Source organism: Somniosus microcephalus, chromosome 11 (genome assembly GCF_052327205.1).
Source record: "Somniosus microcephalus isolate GS21.2 chromosome 11, FLI_Smic_1.0, whole genome shotgun sequence".
NCBI lineage: Eukaryota > Metazoa > Chordata > Chondrichthyes > Squaliformes > Somniosidae > Somniosus > Somniosus microcephalus.
Window position 1 is genome coordinate 178,785,898 of NC_140997.1, and position 16,774 is coordinate 178,802,671.

At 42.8% G+C, this 16,774-nt stretch overlaps 1 protein-coding gene across 1 annotated transcript in view; it reads right to left on the reverse strand.

Annotated features, from left to right (window-relative positions):
* LOC147111029 (chemokine-like protein TAFA-1) overlaps positions 1–16,774 on the reverse strand; it is a 542,636-nt gene that overhangs the window by 146,050 nt on the left and 379,812 nt on the right. The window contains exon 2 of the mRNA XM_086001473.1: positions 12,084–12,224. Coding sequence (XP_085857599.1) covers positions 12,084–12,224 — 141 coding nt within the window. The remainder of the gene's footprint in view (positions 1–12,083; positions 12,225–16,774) is intronic.

Below are 16,774 nucleotides of genomic sequence, written 5' to 3' on the forward strand. Positions count from 1 at the left end.
CGCCACCAGCTGGCCGCCCATTGTTATTTCATGAGTCATTTCTTCATGAATGATAAGATTCTTGACATGTGCATCTGGAAGTCATAGTAATCTGACCCAAGAAAGCATGTATTCTTTGCACAAATAAAAAAGTTGGAAAGTTTCTATCTTTGGAGTTCTGTATAAGTATCTTAAGGAGCAGTCAATCTGAATTAGGGAAGCTATGGAGACAGGGAAAAGATTAATAGTAATACAGCCATTGAGGGCCTAACACAAACTATTCAGCATTGGTGCATAAATGCTCAGGAATAGATCTCTCTAAGGTGCACTGACATCCCTCTGGCTCCAATCCACCAACTACCTTTGCTACCTATTTAGACTTAATCTATGCAAACTTGGTGTTCTGTTCAACCTGGATACTTTTACCTTACGTCTGATCTGTTACTGGAGCACATTCTGCCATCTCTGGTACTCCGACTGCTTACACCTTTTCATCTCCCATTACTGTGAAACACTAATCCATGCCTGCAGCACTTCAAGGATTGATTTCTCAAAAGCTTTCCATGCAGCCTCTTTGCCTCCAAACTTCACAAACTTCAGCTAATTCAGAACTCTGTGGCTCATGTCCTCTCCTGCACACCCTCCTTTCCAAACTCCAATATGTCCGAATGCCCCAATGAATCAATTTCAAAATCCTCGTTGTTGCCTTCGAATTGCTCTACAGCCTCATTCCTTGCTATTGGTGAAGTCTTCCCCACCATATATCCCAGTGTACATCCTCCACTTCATTGATTCCAGATTACTGGTCATTTCCTCTTCCCTAAGCTCCACCATCAGAAACAAATCGTTGAGTCATGCCCTTATCCTCTGGAATTCTTTTTCCGATCCACTTCACTGCTTTCAAAATCCTCCCGAGAAAAACCGTCTTTTAGAATTCTGATTTTGCATGACACAGCCCCCTATACTTAAGTCAATGTAAACCTCATAACCATGCCCAGAAACATAGACCTGAGTCAATGATATGCTGGCCTCGAAATTCCATGGGGGTGCTACCATTCACCTGCCATAGCTCTGGTGGGAGACCTGTGGAACCTAAAGGGAAAAAGCAGAAAAGCCATTTATCTGCAGGATCCATTAGTCTCCTACTGGAGTTATGAAGGGAAAATCGTAGAACTCCAGAGAAATTTCAGGGCTTCTGTATTTCATGCAGAATGCCATGACGCTCTCTGGCCAAATTCCTTAATTTTCCTACCTAACTTTCCTCTTGTAAAGCACTTTGAGATAGATGTTCTTTAACATGAGGGATGCTATATCAGTGTTTGTTGTTACTGTAAATTTCTCCAGTTTGATTATATCAAGAGCTGACCTGACTAGAACAGCACAGAGAGTCATCATTGTCTGGTGCGGCAATTGAGAAAACAGATAGTTTAGCTACCAATCTAAACCAGCAATTGTGCAGCAGCTGGCAGTGCAGGCTGATTCAGAGGTAATTGAAGCCCAGAAAACACATAAAAAGTCTACACACTGTCCTATTAAAGAATATAATGTAGGATGAAATGTAATCATTTGTATGCAGCCACCTACATTTCTCCCCAACAGAGAATTGATGATCTTCAATCTCTCAATACAATGTACATTTTGGGCATGAGCGCCTATTCCCACTTAGTTAATTGGAACATTAACTCGGTAAAATATTCCCCTGATTAATGGGCAAAACACAATTAATACCTTCTGTTATATTAGAAAAAAGGAGCTGACTGTCAAGGCTTGTACAGATGCATTGGGGGAGTTTTAACATTGAAGAGCATGTGGTTTAGGTGGTGGTGGTTAAATTAGGCGAAAATAGAAGCGCGACCGGAAGCTGGTTCCAACGCATTGACTTCTGGGTTTAACTCAGGCATGTTTGGCTGCGTGTGCGTAACTCCCGCCGGAGAGGCGGGTTAATGATTATAATATTTAAATGAGTGTATTCCAACGATATTTTAACCGGCATTTAAATTTAACAGCACATGCACGGGTATCCCAGGCTTCCTCAAACTCGCCATTGAAACCAAGGCGAGAAAACTGAAAGGCAATTCATGGGGCTCATTAAAGGTCAGGCATAAGACAGCAATAGTTAGTCAGTGCGCACAGCTGCTTTCTTACCTCCCAGTGGGAAAGGTTTTGCTGACTGCATGTGTGGTGAGAGGTTAATTTGTGCACTTTGGAGGCACTGAGATTCAAGATCAAGATGGGTGGCGCCACGGCTGCCTTAGATTAAACCTCGGACAAAGAGCAAGATGACCATCAGCAGCAGCAACAGCCTGCTGTGGAGTGACCTGCAGGTGGTGAGCAGAGTGGTTGAGGTCGTAGTAGGCACTACTTGCGTAACAGGGTTTACAGGCAAAGGCCCAGCTTCCTTGATCTCTCAGAAGAGCAGTGCTTCCAGAGGCTGAGATTGTCACGTCACATGGTAGCAGACATCTGCAGCCTCTGAGAAGAAGACCTGCTCCCTGCTGGACCTGGTGGCCATGCATTACCAGTGACTGTGAAAGTCACCACCCCTCTCAAGTTTTTTGCCTCCAGATCCTTCCAGGGTGCTACCGGAGATGTATCCAAGATCTCCCAGTCAGCTGCACATAAATGCATAAGGCAGGTCACTGATGGGTTGTTTGCCAGGGGTGACACTTATGTCAACTACGGCTGTGATGATACTAGTCAGAATGAGCGGGTTTGTGTTTCTGGCTGGTTTCTCACAGGGGCAGGGTGCCATCTACTGTGCCCCACATACATGGTAATCCGCGCACCCAGTTCAACCAGGAGCATTCGTAAACCGCAAGGCATTTCATTCCATCAATGTTAAGCTGGTGTGCAATCAGAAGAAAAAGTTTATGCAGGTGTGCACCAGATTCCATGAGCTGCCATGATGTTTTCATCCTGCACTAATCCAAGCTTCCCGACCTCTTTGGACCTACAAACAGACTTAAGGGGTGGCTACTAGGAGACAAAAGATACCCTCTTCAAACTTGGCTGATGACACCCATGAAGAACCCACCAATGAAGAGCGGTATAACAACAGCCATATGACCACTATATGTGTAATTGAGCAAGCGATCAGTATGCTCAAGATGCGCTTCAGGTGCCTGGACAGATCTGGAGGCACCCTTCAGTACTTGCCAGCCAGGGTCTCCAGAATGATCATGGAGTGCTGTGCTCTGCTTAACATTGCGCAGCAGCGAGAATTGGAGCTGCAGAAGGAGCAAGGGGCTGAGCAGCTGAATCTAATGAAGAGGAGGAGGAGGCGAAGGGTGAAGATGGCACTCCCAATGAAACACCAGCTGCTCAAATTGCCGCTAGGGATTCCCTTACAGCTGTAAGGTTCAGTTAGTCACTACCACTATACCGATGTAACAATCACATCCAACGGCTCCTCTCCACCTCACCACTACTACCCACCACCCCCCCCCCCGCCACCCCACCACATGCCCAAACCCACTCACACAAAGCAGTTCTGTAATTAACCATCCATCCATTGCACATCCCCCCATCGGTCCCTATCAATTCATGTCTTCCCATTCATCAACAAGCAACTAAAAAGGAGAGTTGCCACCCGGCAACCAAGAATGGGTGACACGGGAAAGTGGTGCAAAGTAATAAATTTTACGTGATTGTACTGAATAATGGAAACTTAACTGAATAATGGAAACTTAACAACATAATGTTTTGTCAAACAGCCATGTGCATACCCTTGTAGAACTAAGCTTTATGCTCCATTTCCTACCATTCCTTCATGGTGCCACCACTGTGCCTTCAGCAGAGGTAGAGGCAAGCTGCTCAGATCCCTGCTTGGACTGTTGAGATGCTATTGTTGCTATCACGGAGACATGGTTGAGGGAGGGGCAAGACTGGCAGCTCAATATTCCGGGGTACAGAATCTTCAGGCGAGACAGAGGGGGAGGTATAAGAGGAGGGGGTGTCGCAATATTAATTAAGGAGTCAATTACTGCAGTAAGGAGGGATGATATATTAGCAGGGTCCTCTAATGAGGCCATATGGGTGGAGCTTAAAAACAAAAAGGGGGCAAGCACTTTGCTGGGAGTGTACTATAGGCCTCCAAACAGTCAGGGGGAAATAGAGGAACAGATATGTAGGCAAATCTCAGAGAAATGTGCAAATAATAGGGTAATAATAATGGGGGATTTCAACTTCCCCAATATTAACTGGGATAGTCAAAGTGTGAAAGGCTCAGAGGGTGTAGAATTCTTAAAGTGCATCCAGGAGAGCTTTTTGAGCCAGCATGTAGAAAGTCCTACAAGAGAGGGGGCGATACTGGACCTAATTCTAGGGAATGTGGCCGGCCAAGTGGAAAAAGTGCTAGTAGGTGAGCACTTTGGTGATAGTGACCATAATATGGTAAGATTTAAGGTGGTCATGGAAAAGGACAGGGATGGGCCGGAAATAAAGGTTCTAAATTGGGGGAAGGCCGATTTTAATAGGTTAAGGCAGGATCTGGCCAAAATGGACTGGGATCAGCTACTTGTAGGAAAATCCGCATCGGAGCAATGGGAGGCTTTCAGAAGGGAGATTGAGATCATACAATGGCAACATGTTCCCGTAAAGGTCAAGAGTGGTTCCAAAAACCACAGGGAACCGTGGATGTCAGGGGATATACGGGAATGGATTAGGAAAAAAAGGAGGGCTTTTGGTAGATACAAAAGGCTAAAGACGGAGGAAGCCCTAGAGGAGTACAAAAAGTGCAGGGGGATACTTAAAAAAGAAATTAGGAGATCAAGGAGGGGCCATGAAATAACACTGGCGAGCAAAATAAAGGAAAATCCGAAGATGTTTTATAAGTATATTAAGGGTAAAAGGATAACTAGGGAAAAAATAGGGCCCATTAGGGACAAAAGTGGCAATCTGTGTGTGGAGCCGGAAGATGTAGGAGGGGTTCTAAATGAATTTTTTGCATCTGTTTTCACTATGGAGAAGGACGATGTAGACATAGAAATAGGGCGGGGGGACTGTGATATGCTCGAACATATTAACATCGAGAGGGAGGAGGTATTGGCGGTTATAGCTGGCCTAAAAATGGATAAATCCCCAGGCCCGGATGAAATGTACCCCAGGCTGCTGTGTGAGGCAAAGGAGGAGATTGCGGGGGCTCTAACACATATATTCAGGACCTCTCTGGCCACAGGGGATGTGCCAGAGGACTGGAGAACCGCTAATGTAGTACCATTATTCAAGAAGGGTAGTAGGGAAAAACCGGGGAACTACAGGCCAGTGAGCCTAACATCAGTGGTAGGAAAATTACTGGAAAAAATCCTGAGGGACAAAATTTGTCTCCACTTGGAGAGGCAAGGATTAATCAGGGATAGTCAACATGGCTTTGTCAAGGGAAGATCATGTCTGACTAATTTGATTGAATTTTTTGAGGGGGTGACTAGGTGTGTGGATGAGGGTAACGCAGTGGATGTGGTATACATGGATTTCAGTAAGGCCTTCGATAAAGTCCCGCACAGGAGACTGGTCAAGAAGGTAAGAGCCCATGGAATCCAGGGTGCCTTGGCACATTGGATACAAAACTGGCTTAGTGGCAGAAGGCAGAGGGTGATGGTCGAAGGTTGTTTTTGTGACTGGAAACCTGTGGCCAGTGGGGTACCACAGGGATCGGTGCTGGGTCCCTTGCTGTTTGTGGTCTACATTAATGACTTGGATATGAATGTAAAGGGTATGATCAGTAAATTCGCGGATGATACTAAAATTGGTAGGGTGGTAAATAGCGAGGAGGGTAGCCTCAGTCTGCAGAACGATATAGATGGGTTGGTCAGATGGGCGGAACAGTGGCAAATGGAATTTAACCCGGAAAAGTGCGAGGTGATGCACTTTGGGGGGTCTAACAAGGCAAGGGAATACACAATGAAGGGAAAGACCCTAGGCAAGACGGAGGGTCAGAGGGATCTGGGTGTGCAGGTACACAGATCCCTGAAGGCGGCGGAACAGGTGGATAAGGTGGTAAAAAAGGCATATGGGATACTTGCCTTCATTAGCCGAGGCATTGAATATAAGAGCAAGGAGGTTATGATGGAGCTGTATAAAACACTGGTTAGGCCACAGCTGGAATACTGTGTGCAGTTCTGGTCGCCACACTACAGGAAAGATGTGATCGCGTTAGAGAGGGTGCAGAGGAGGTTCACCAGGATGTTACCAGGGCTGGAGCGCTTCAGCTATGAAGAGAGACTGGGCAGATTGGGTTTGTTTTCCTTGGAGCAGAGGAGGCTGAGGGGGGACATGATTGAGGTGTACAAAATTGTGAGGGGCATAGATAGGATGGATGCTGAGGAGCTTTTCCCCTTAGTAGAGGGGTCAATAACTAGGGGGCATAGATTCAAGGTAAAGGGCGGGAGGTTTAGAGGGGATTTGAGAAAGAACTTTTTCACCCAGAGGGTGGTTGGAGTCTGGAACTCACTGCCTGAAAGGGTTGTGGAGGCAGAAACCCTCACAACATTTAAGAAGCATTTGGATGAGCATTTGAAATGCCATAGCATACAAGGCTACGGGCCAAATGCTGGAATATGGGATTAGATTAGACAGGGCTTGATGGCCGGCATGGACACGATGGGCCGAAGGGCCTCTATCCGTGCTGTATTACTCTATGACTCTATGACTCTATGACTCTTAGCTGATGGCCTCTGGGTATTGGAGCCTGTGAGGGCCCGCCAAATATTACTCCACCTGCACCTGTGCAGGGGCAAACTGGACCACTGGGAGAGGAGGCAGCATGTCAGGTACTGGCTGAGGAGGTGGTGGTGGGGGGGGGGGGGGCAACAGATGAGAAGTGGGAACATTTGCTTTGAGTGGAGTTCCCACTTCCATGTCCCCTTTTGCCATCATCACTTTCATGGGCCAGCTGCACTTCACTCCTACCATTGTGCTGGAGAGCAGCTTGGTGCAGATCAATGAGGTGCTGTAAGGCCAAGGCTAAGGTTTCTGTCATCCTATTTAAGGGTCCAGACATTGTTGGCATCAGAGTCTGCACAGTCATGGTCAAGGCCTACATGAGCTAATTTGATTGCCGCGATTGATGTTCCACGGTGTTGGCCGCTCTATCCATGGAAGAAGACATCATCGTAATGCCCTGCAACATCAACCCACTCATGCTTGAGCTGGTCTCCTCCATTCTCTCTGCAATCATGGACAGCATGGCAGGCCTGCCAATATATCGCACATTTTCTGCTGCCCCCTCAATGATTATCCTTTTCATCGATGGCCCTGAGGTACAGCATCTGTCTCCAGGTGAGCAGAGCTTGGAGAGGGCTGCGCTCTCCAAACTGGACTCTATATAGCTGTCCCTGCCGCCACTGTCTGCTCTTTCTCATTTGTAAAGTGTGAGTCACCAGGTGAAATCCCAACTAACTGCCTAATTGGACCCACTGAAGTGCAAGTTGCTGAGCTTGTGTATGGTAAGCACGAGTCCTGTGACGGTGCACCCTCAGAAGGAATCAGCTCCTCTGAGGATTCGTCATCCGGGAGGTCCACCAACTGCTGCTGCACATGTAAAGGCCCTGGCAGAGAGAAAAGATATGAATTAGTACTGGCAAGGTAAGAATGTTGCAACTTAGCATTATGAAGATAATCGTATTTCACTCGCTGCTGAAATCAGGTCAACATGACTGAGTGTTGTATGACATGTGGGTGGATGATATTTAATTCTATCACCAGGTAACTGGGAAGTCCCAATCTCTCCATCTGCGATGGTCAGGGTCGCCGAAATGCCACTGATCTCCAGTGCTTCCTCTTCTGCAGCTGCAATGGGGGAAAGAGCAGACCTGTAAGTAACTGTAATGGCATATGTTCACCCAGGAGATGCAATGCATTTAGTAAGGGTGACTATCGGAGAGGCATTCAATTGCATAAGGATGAGGGTGAGTGGGAATGGTGAATAGGTAGATGGGGATGTGAGGAAGTGCATAGAAAGAGAAGGATGGGTACGCTTGTAAGGTAAGTGGGTGTGAAGAGTGATGTGATGGAGTAGGCTAGACAAGGCAGAGTAGGGCTATGGGGGTGGGAAAGGTGGTGTCCAGCTGATGTGCTCAACAGGATGTAGGTGAATGTGCAAATGTACTCACCTTTCCTAACCTGGTTAGGTCATTAAAGTGCTTCCTGCACAGGATCCAGGAGTGTGGCACAATGCTCCTGCTGCTGACCTCCTCGGCCACCTCCAGCCATGCCTTGCTGGAAGAGTATCTCTCTCCTACTGCTGACTGCACCCAACAGTGATGCATCCTTAAATCAAGGCACATCCCTTGACCACCCTAAATCCATCATGAAACTTCTCCTCTTTGTGCAAACTCCTAACTTCTCCAAATTCCATCTTTGGATTGGTCCTTTAAAAACTCCAGTTGAGATCAAGTCACGCAGGTCCGCACCATGCCCGCTGCCGTGCATTCGGCGCCAAACCCGGAAATAATATTATAATTAGGTGGCTCCATTAAAATACCACAGATTAACGCGCTGAAACTTCTTACGGGTTTTGCTCCCGATATCGCAGCCCCTTCCCGCCCCCCCCAGGCTCTGAACGAGCCTCATAGTTATTATTGGGGCCATTAAGTCTAATCAGATACACCAGGTTGAAATAGCCTCTGAATGACAATTACAGTAGGACATTGTCATGTTTTGGGATTTTGTTGTTATTGCCATGTTTCCACCAAAAGAATTTGGAAAAATAGTTTATGTGTAGGGGTTTTAAAGCAAAGTGTATTCACAAATATTTAGATAAAAAGCACCTAGAGAAAAGGTGGTTAATATGCTAATGTAAATTGTGCAAAGACTGTAAACAATAAGCAATTAAATTAACTTATCCTAACAATCAATAAATGCCTCACAATCTCTGATCCCTGATGGCATTGAATAGAGAGTGTTAAGAAACAGAGATAGAGACACAAGCAGTCAGGTCCAGCAAAAGCTGCAAAGTCAGTCAGGGTTTTAAAACAGAAAACTGCAAGGGGATGCTTTGGCCAGGTTCAAAAGGACAATGTAAAATGTTGGTTAGGAATTATTTTGTTTAAGTCAAGTAAGATAACCCACTGATGTGGGGAACCATATCATGTTCATTATTTCTACTATTAAAAAACTCCACAAAGACAAGCCGTACTATTTGAACTAAATTAATCTGGTTATAACTCTTGCTCTGTATGTTTACTCACTGTGAAATAAAACAGCTTAATAATCATATCTGGCTATATCTCAATAAATGTTTCATCACTCTACCTTCGAAGAAATTGAAGACGTACACATGAAAAAGATATGAATACCCAGTTCACATCACAAGGGAATACTATTGTTATACCTCTCTGAGTTATGCTGTCATATAGTTAGATATTTGGAAGTGCAGGTTCACCCCTAAATGTTAGATGCTCAGACTGATATGGTAGTGACAAGCACCACTGTATCTGAAAGATGATCTAAGGTCACACCCTAAAATTGTAATATCTCCAACTCATATACTGTTCCTTGGCCAGAAGCAAGGAATGTGAAAGTGGGATATAATGTTTCCTCTGACTTTTGTTCTCCCATCCTTCTGTCCTCTCCAACTACCTAGACTGACTAAGAAATGCAATTCAACATGGGGAAATATTTCATATATAATATTTCCTTTATTGTGGGGAAGATTTCATTTGTGTGCTAGATGTAGTGAAATCCTTTGATCTTTATAAGATGGTTTATAGTTTTACTAGACCTACCCACATTGTAGGACATCAGAAGATACAACATGTATCCTGGTACTCTATGGTAAGGAATGTCAGTAAGTCAGTGCACTATACCATGGAGCTACCTTACCTCTAACATCTTTGACATAGCATGTGTACTTTGTCAAATATGGACGTGTACTCTTATATTTGATACTCTTGATTTTTGATCCTACATTTACCTCACTTCCTGAAGCCTGTGTATGTGAATTGTGTAAAAGTTTGAGCATCACAATGCAATGGTATCCAGATGAACAGATTGTACCTGTCAAGTAAAGCCAAATATCTGAGACCAAATTCAGGACAGGCTATAGTTTTATATGCTTACAGAACAGTTATATAAAACTTAAATTAATGGAATGCCTATTACTTTTTTCTTTTAATTTTTAATCTTTCTCTTTTTTCCCCATTCCTTAGTCTCTCTGGACTATTTGCTAATTGTAGCTCAGAGGACAGCTAACTTTTCCAGGGTTCTGTCAATTCTTCCCTAAACCAACAACTAAGAAGGCTGTCATCTGCTGGCTGTACGATTTCTGTTCTGTCATATTAATGATTCAACAGGGAATGCTTGCTTGCTGCCAATACAGGAAGAAATTGAATGGCCTCTTCTCAATCTTGTCTTTCGTTTCTAGTGGACCTTCTGGTTGCAGGTTTAATGGGACATTGGGGGTGGTGATATATAAGCAGGTTGCTTCCTTGCATTCTTGGCTGCAACTGACAGGAGTGAGATGCATGCTTGAGCAGCAAACATCTTTCTGCTGCATGCTGGGTCAAGAATCTGACAGGCAAGTCATACCTAAGACAATTTTACCAAAACAACCATAGATTAGTTTGCAATTTATGCAGAATTTTTACAATAATAAAATATCATTTTACAATAATTATATAGAATGCTTATTGTTGCTAACTGTAGGATAGCTATACTTAACAAATGATGGATCCATCCTTTGTGTGGATGGTGTTTGTGTGTCTTTTGTACTATGGATGGAGACTATGAAATATTCCTGGCATTATCAATTTGAAAAAGAAGCCAAAATTAATTCAACTTAAAGATTGGAGATGAAGTCTGAACAGTAATAAAGAGATAGCAGGACGATTCTTTTGGAAAACTATACAAGTTTCTCAATTTAATAAAGTGGACATCACAAAGAGCCATATCTTCCTGGAAAATTAACGAGGAGTTCACGACACACACCAATATTAATGTGCATCTTGGCCAGCAATTTCAAGAAGTGATACACCGTGAGTTGAGAATCTCCATAACTTGCTGGTCGATTTACGTCACTCCGTCATTTGCCTCACACAAACAGCATCTCACCCTCAACTGCCCTGTTATTTTTAAGAGCTTGCTGGATTTGCACATTAATTGCCCATTAAACTCACCATAGAAAGATAGGGCTCATACTTAACAGCGTAAGTACCCTTTTAACAATGTGATAATGCAATGCTAATCAACCTCTCTGGCCCAGAAAGGGAACAATATAAACAGCCGAGTTGCCTTTCTGCATTTAGTAAAGCCTTCTTAGGGAAATTTCAAATGTTAAATTGAACTGTTTTTCTTACTCTTCCTTTCATTCTCTTCTTTTTTCTCTCTTTTAATCCAATCTTTCTTTCTCTCTCTTTATTTCTCTTTCTATGCCCGCTTTGACTCTAATTCCCCTTCCTTCTCTGTCATTCCTCTGTTTCTTTCTCAATGCTTAAATCACATTGGTTAAGGAGATAGACTGTTGGTCCTGCTGTTCACTAATGTCCCAGATGCCCTATTGCCCTCACCGCGCCATATTGGCTCATACTTCCAGCAAGTTACGATGCAAATTATAGTCGAGCTGAAGGGTGCAGTAAAAAGGCTAACTAACGGCGCATGTCAAGAGATGCGTCGCTCCAGCAAGATACGGGCCAATATATGTGCAAAGCATCTCCTAAATTAACCCCTTATTAGCACTTAAGGTAACAATACTGGACCATTTTTACATCACTGTAATAAACACTCATTGCCCTGTAAATTAAAATGATGCTTGAACATCGGGTACTGTGGCTACAGAGTGATTCAAAGTGACTTCCATCTTATCTGGAGACAAGATAACAGCAGACAATTTGGAATAAAGTAAGTTACTGTGCTTTAGTTGTAATACATATAAAATATAAATGACTTTTTATTAGGTTTTGTTGTTTGCTTCTTCAGAGGTCAGTATTTATCTGATTAATTGCAAAAACTGAAGACTCATCTATGTTGCTAATGCATTTAAGCATAAGTTTGCAATTTAATCAAAAAGGCCACTGAACAGATTACATTGCCTGAAATCTGACTAGCATTATATTTAACACATCTGTGTCTGTGATTTTTAAATTGAATTATTATTGATCTAATTTACTTGCCATCAACACAAGACGGTCTGGCTCTGGTTGTCCCAGCTACTTTCCCCGGCAGACAGGAACACTTTACAGTCTGTGATCGTTCTTCAATTCGATTCTTGTTACAGCATCTGTGTGCTGCTATTACTTCACATGTACCTCCATCTAAAGGGGAAGAAAAAGAAATTACATTGGCTGTCTATAGTAAAAAAAAAAATTTTGTTTTCTACAATTTAGAAAAAGACTTATTACTTAACCCAGTACAATAAAGACAAAAGGGAAGTCCTAATAGAGAAACTGGTCAAATTGCAACTTGAATTTTAAAAAATTGGAATGGTTTGAATACGTTTGTCGTTTGTAGTATGCATACTAATTCTAAAACCATTGCCAACAGCCTTCAATTTGAGAGTAAGGCATGTCAAAATCTAAAGCACTGAAAGTAGAAAGGAAATAGTTTCACCAAAGAAGTTACAGAAATTATGTTGTACCTCAACGTCTGCCTTTTATTTCTATGCAATGCAAATAGACAGTTCCTATGTACCTTTATATTCTACAAAACTGGCCTTGACTTGGACAGAAAGGTTTGCATAGAATATTTAACATTACAGTGAAGGGGAACCTTGAGTATATTCCAAGATGCTTAACGTGTCTACAAATTAATCAACTGATGAGACTGAACATAAAGAAAAGCTCTGATTTATTGCATAACATACAGTTTGATAACTTCTCTTCAGTGCTGACAATCTTTATCTTTCAGCTGAATTTCCTACATTCTATTTTGTTTAAATGCCATTATACGTTTAGTTTCCAGTTGTTACAAAGTTATTCATTGTATATTGAGATTCATGTCCCATATAAAACAACATAAATTAATTGATGTGTTTCAGGAATATAACCTTGCACATTATTGTTGATGATATCAATGTGCAAACATTTAACATTTCTCTGCCTGCTATTTAACAAGTTAACACCTCTGCTACAATAGTGGACAGAGGACAGTCATATAAAGCCATTCATCTTTTGTATGCTAATATTGCAAACAGTAATTTCTAGGCTTGAAACAGATAGGTGATTAAGAATTTGCTGCATATCACTGTTGGAGATCTAGAGATTCCAGAAAGAGTGGGATTGCATGTAAACATTATTATAGTTGTTTCTCATTTAAATATTACACTAATTCTTACTTCTCTTGTGAAGTATGTTCCCCTTCATTATAAACATCGTTAACAATTCCAGGGAGACTGTACGTGACATAAATCTGCAGGATTTTGAATTAATTGAGATATAATTCTGAAATTACATGATGCGAAATTCAGGTCTTCTTGCAGCACATCATTACTTCTAAACTCAAGGCCCATATAAAAGACCACGGTTTGCTTAAGCTAGCAAGTCAATCTTTTTTCATGCTATCTGCTTAGATCAATTTCTTTGGCACCTCAGCAGGACAGACCCACATAATTGCACTCTGGTAATGAAACCTTTACAACTGACTTTAACAGGCTTTTTGATGAATTAAATAAATGGTTTCAATATTGACATAATTTCAGCCACCAGCTCAGTACTATGAACAATGGTCTGATACATTGTGTTTAATGCACCAACTAGCAATTGTGATTTCTTCAGTAGTTTAAACTAGACCAGTATGATGATAGTCAATTTGTCTTTTTTCATTGCTACAGAATGAGTAGGTATAAAATATTAGTTCTGTGGAAAAGTTTTCAAATCATCAATTTCTAAACAAAAATCTAATTTTACTGCCACAATTAGCTATTTAATGTAAGAAAGGATAAAAACAGAAAAAGTTGGAAATACTCAGCAGGTAAGGCAGCATCTGTGGAGAGAGAAACAAAGTTAACGTTTCAGGTCAATGACCTATCATTGACTGGAAAAAGTTAGAGATGTAACAGGTTTGCCCGTGTCCTAACTCGCACCAAGTCCCGTTCGCCCATCACCCCTGTGCTCGCTGATCTACATTGGCTCCCGGTTAAGCAGCGCCTCGATTTCAAAATTCTCATCCTTGTTTTCAAATCCCTCCATGGCCTCGCCCCTTCCTATCGCTGTAATCTCCTTCAGCCCTACAAACCCCCGCGATATCTGCGCTCCTCTAATTCTGCCCTCTTGAGCATTCCTGATTATAATCGCTCCACCTTTGGTGGCCATGCCTTCTGTTGCCTAGGCCCTAAGCTCTGGAATTCCCTGCCTAAACCTGTCCGCCTCACTACCTCTCTTTCCTCCTTTAAGACACTCCTTAAAACCTACCTCTTTGACCAAGCTTTTGTTCACGTGCCCTAATTTATCCTTATGTGATCGGTGTCAAATTTTTTGACTTACAATACTCCTGTGCAGCGCCTTGGGACATTTTACTATGTTAAAGGTGCTATATAAATACAGGTGGTTGTTGTTGTTTTAAGCAAGAACAGAGGTAGGGAAAGGGGGAAGGGGAGGAAAGAACAAAAAGGAAGGTCTGTGATAGGGTGGAAGGCAGGAGAGATTAAATGACAAAAGAGATGACAAAAGAGATGTGATAGGGTGGAAGGCAGGAGAGATTAAATGACAAAAGAGATGACAAAAGAGATGTGATAGGGTGGAAGGCAGGAGAGATTAAATGACAAAAGAGATAATGGTGCAAGGCAAAAGGGGGTGGTAATGGGACAAGTAAAGAAACAAAAAATGGGTCTAGAGGAGGTGTAAATGGGAATAACATAATCATTACTAACAGCTGCTGTCTAAAAAAATGGAAGCAATGGTTATGATCTGAAATTGCTGAACTCAATGTTGAATCCGGAAGGTTGTAAAGTGCCTAATCGAAATATGAGGTGCTATTCCTCGAGCTTCCATTGAGCTTCATTAGAACAGTGTAGGAGGCCGAGGACAGAGAGGTTAGAGTAGGAATGGGTGGAGAATTAAAATGACAGGCGACCGGAAGCTCGGGGTCACGCTTGTGGACTGAACGGAGGTGCTCCGCAAAGTGATCACCCAATCTGCGTTTGGTCTCCCCAATGTAGAGGAGACCGCATCGTGAGCAGTGAATACAGTATACTAGATTGCAAAAAGTACAAGTAAATCGCTGCTTCACCTGGAAGGAGTGTTTGGGGCCCTGGACAGTGGGAAGGGAGGAGGTAAAAGGGCAGGTGTTGCATCTCCTGCGCTTGCACAGGAAAATGCCATGGGAAAGGGAGGGGGTGTTAGGGGTAATTGAAGAGTGGACCAGGCTGTCGCGGAGGGAACGGTCCCTTTGGCATCCCGCTGGAGGTGGCAGAAATGGCAACAAATGATTCATTGAATGTGGAGGCTGGTCGGGTGGTAGCTGAGGACAAGGGGAACCCTATTTTGGTTCTGGGAGGGAGAGGTAGGGATGAGAGCAGAAGAGCGTGAAATTTGATGGACATAGTCTAGGGCCCTGTCAACCACATTGGAGGGGAATCCTTGGCTGAGGAAAAATGAAGGCATATCGGAAGCTCTGGTATGGAAGATGGTATCATCAGAACAGATGCGGTGGAGATGGAGAAACTGGGAGAATGGAATAGAGTCCTTACAGGAAGCGGGGTGGGAGGAAGTGTGTTCAAGGTAGCTATGGGAGTCAGTGGGCTTATAATAGATATTGGTCGACAGCCTAGCCCCAGAAATGGAGCTAGAGAAGTCGAGGAAGGGAAGGGAAGAGTCATAGACGGATCATGTGAAGGCGAGAGAAGGGTGGAAATTAAAAGCAAAGTGAATGATATTTTAGATGTAAAAAGAAGGGAATGCGATGAGTTTGTTTTTGGAGAAGATTAATACTGATAACTAAAAAGATTCCATGTTTCTGCTTGAAAGACTGAAAGGTTTAGCTAATCTCACTCAATTTGGTCTGTCAAATATGCAGCCAAGTTCAGTTTCAACAGCACTTTCTCAAAATTCTGCCAACAGATTTCACAAAGGTCAACATTCACACTCTATGTATCTAATCGTCCAGATGAAAATTAAATTTTATACTGTGACAGCTAAAATAGGAAGTTAGTATGTCCTTTCGTTTGGTTGCTTTATGAATTATTATGTCACTTTTTAACCTTAATGCCAACTGTTTTGTCCACAAGAGGTACTGGAGTTTTCATACAATATTGAAAGACTGGAGAAAACCCCAAGTATCAAGGAATAACTTGTTACTTTGAATGTAGCTCACTCAGTACAAATGAATACAAAAATAAAGGGCAAATTAAGAAGTGTTAAAATTTGCGAAGGCCTGTGCGGGAAGCAGAGAAGTGAAGAGATTTCATATCAGTTTCAAGGAGGGTGGTGAGGACAGAAAAGTGTGAAGAGAAAAGTCTCTTTTTTCAGGGTCAGCCAGGTATCTGATATTACAGGTATCAGCACCATGTTTAAGAATCTCCAAACTAAAGTACTGAAAAATCTACAACTATAGAATGTTTGTTTGTCTCATACAGAGTAAACACTCTCCCCTTAGAAACACATATCTAAATCTAGAAAGCTTAGTGTGTGCAGAGATATAGCTGGAGTTTGGCCAGCTTAAACTGAGCAGCCTACAGTATAAAGCTTTCCAGTGCTTAGCTAACCAAGGACCATGGCTTACAAGGTTATCTGGGCTGACTGGGAAGAATTCCAGCCTCTAGTGTCAGGTTTAACTCTCCAAGTTTCATTAGTCACTCATCGATCATCAACAGTGCCCTGGACTACTGCAGACCTTATTTTCAGATGTTCGATTACTCAAGGATCATTAG